The following is a 2,062-nucleotide window of genomic DNA, read 5'->3' on the forward strand; positions in this document are numbered from 1 at the left end:
CGCGTGCACCTCCTCCTCCTCAAAATCTCACTCAAGCCAAATACTTTGTTGCTCATCTAGTTTCTTGAAATCTAAATTCTCGAAACTCGTGAAATATTTTATGTGTTTTCCCTAGATTATTGTATATAAATTGTAACCGAAAATTCTCGGATTCTTTCTTGAATCTCTTTAGGAACATATATTTATTTATCTAGGTAGTAAATGTTATAAATAAGTGTGATCACTCTAAGTAATTTTGAGAAAAACTTCCATAAGCGAATTATTTTCCATTTCGAAGAACATAACAAAATAAAGAACTGCTCAAAATAATTTGATCTTCATGTCACCCAAATAAAAGAAGAAAAACAAAAATAGAAATGGAAAAAAGAGGGTATAGACCACGTGATTCTCACGTGGATATTCTTCACTTATCCTAAAAAACAAGAAAAAAAAAGTAGTACTCGAAGGACTAGATATTGTCCACAATTTTATTCTCAAATGTCAGCATCTCAAACTCAAACGCATCCGTGGATTAAATTTGGTCCACAACAATCTCCTAAAAACAAAACACTCACTCACCTCGACAAAGCTCGTCGGAGAACAGTTACAAGTAATGCCGGAGCACTAAGATGAGGCAAATGCCCCTCAGTATGCAAAATCTCGACAGTATTCCGACCACCTAAATGTGTTTGCAAATACATGGCAACTTCAACTGGGACTGATACATCTTTAGCACTTTGAATAATACAACAAGGAACTTTAACAAACCCTAACAGACTCCTCAAATCACTGTTAAAAACAGTGCGACATACGAATAATGATATATCCGGTCTCATGTTGAACAGTGTTCGACTAAATTCTCGTACTGCTGCTGGAACATCAGCTCCAACTGCTAATGGCGCAAACCCGCTGACCCATGCTGCATAATTGGACTCCATAGCTGCAAAAACTGTCTCGATTTCGCCTCGTTCGAATCCTCCGTGATAATCAACATCATTCAAAAACCTGTTTATCACCAATTTTATCAAAATTTGGTACTCGTAATTTGCAATTTGACATGAAAAATTTGAGTTTGGGGGTTTAGTAATTACCTCGGGGAGGCACCAATAAGGACGAGCTTAGTGAATAGCTCAGGCCGACGAATGGACGCGATGATTCCGATCATTGCGGAGACAGAGTGACCAACATAAGCACATTTCTCGATCCCAAGTGCATCGAGAATTTGAAGAACATCATCCACATACGCGTCTAAATTTGTGTACCGCCGGAAGTCGAAATAATCGGGGTTAACACTTCCGGCACATACAAGATCATGGAGAATTATCCGATAATTAGGAAGAAAGTAAGGCAGAATTCGTTGCCAAGCCGATTGATCGGTACCGAACCCATGTGCGAAAACTACAACTTTCTCTCCGTTTCCGACTACTCTAACATTAAGAGCTTCTAGCAAGTTGATTCCCATGGTGCTTGGTGAGGATTTTGGGATGGAATTGAAGGATTGAGAAGAGGAAGAAGAGAAGTACTATTTATCTTCTCTTGTTTATTTTCTCTGTTTTGCTTTTTGTTTGGTGTACTTAATTTTGGAGTATAAAGAAAGAAGAAAAAAAAAAGGTAGATAGAAGAAGAGGTTTTATGACTTATAGGTGGGGTGTGATTGCTCTGTTTGTGTGAGTGAAAGGAAAAAATGAGATGTGTATTTATATTTTTGTTGGTGGTAATTAGTACAGTAAAATAAACTTTTGAGAAAGATCTTTAGTGTGTTTTGATATTTGGCTTTTTTTCTTTTTTCATTATCCACTACTACAACACTAATAATAATCTTAGTGATAGTGTTCACCTTTCAGTCCCACAATCACAAAATCATTTGATGTGTGTGTCATTGAATGGCTTCGTATATCATACTTGAGAAGAATACTGACTTGAACTTTTGCAGGTGGTTCCTAAATTGCTTATATACCCCTAGCCATCATATTAGCTATAAAGTAAATAATGCGGAAGTAATAGACAGAGGCGCACAGCCATGTGGGGAATTTGGAAAGCTAGGTGTGATTTGGTTTTTTAACAAGAAAACTCTAAAAATAAG

General features: G+C 37.0%; 1 protein-coding gene across 1 annotated transcript; it reads right to left on the reverse strand.

The window, feature by feature from the left end:
• Positions 1–434: 434 nt before the first annotated feature.
• On the reverse strand, positions 435–1,658 carry LOC113288570 (probable strigolactone esterase DAD2). Its single transcript, XM_026537647.1, has 2 exons — positions 1,071–1,658; positions 435–984 (listed from the first exon to the last, which is right to left on the reverse strand). Exons 1-2 carry the CDS (start codon positions 1,439–1,441, stop codon positions 555–557), a joined length of 801 nt encoding a protein of 266 aa, XP_026393432.1. The 5' UTR covers positions 1,442–1,658; the 3' UTR covers positions 435–554.
• Positions 1,659–2,062: the final 404 nt, after the last annotated feature.

This window comes from Papaver somniferum, chromosome 6, assembly GCF_003573695.1.
Source record: "Papaver somniferum cultivar HN1 chromosome 6, ASM357369v1, whole genome shotgun sequence".
Taxonomy (NCBI): domain Eukaryota; kingdom Viridiplantae; phylum Streptophyta; class Magnoliopsida; order Ranunculales; family Papaveraceae; genus Papaver; species Papaver somniferum.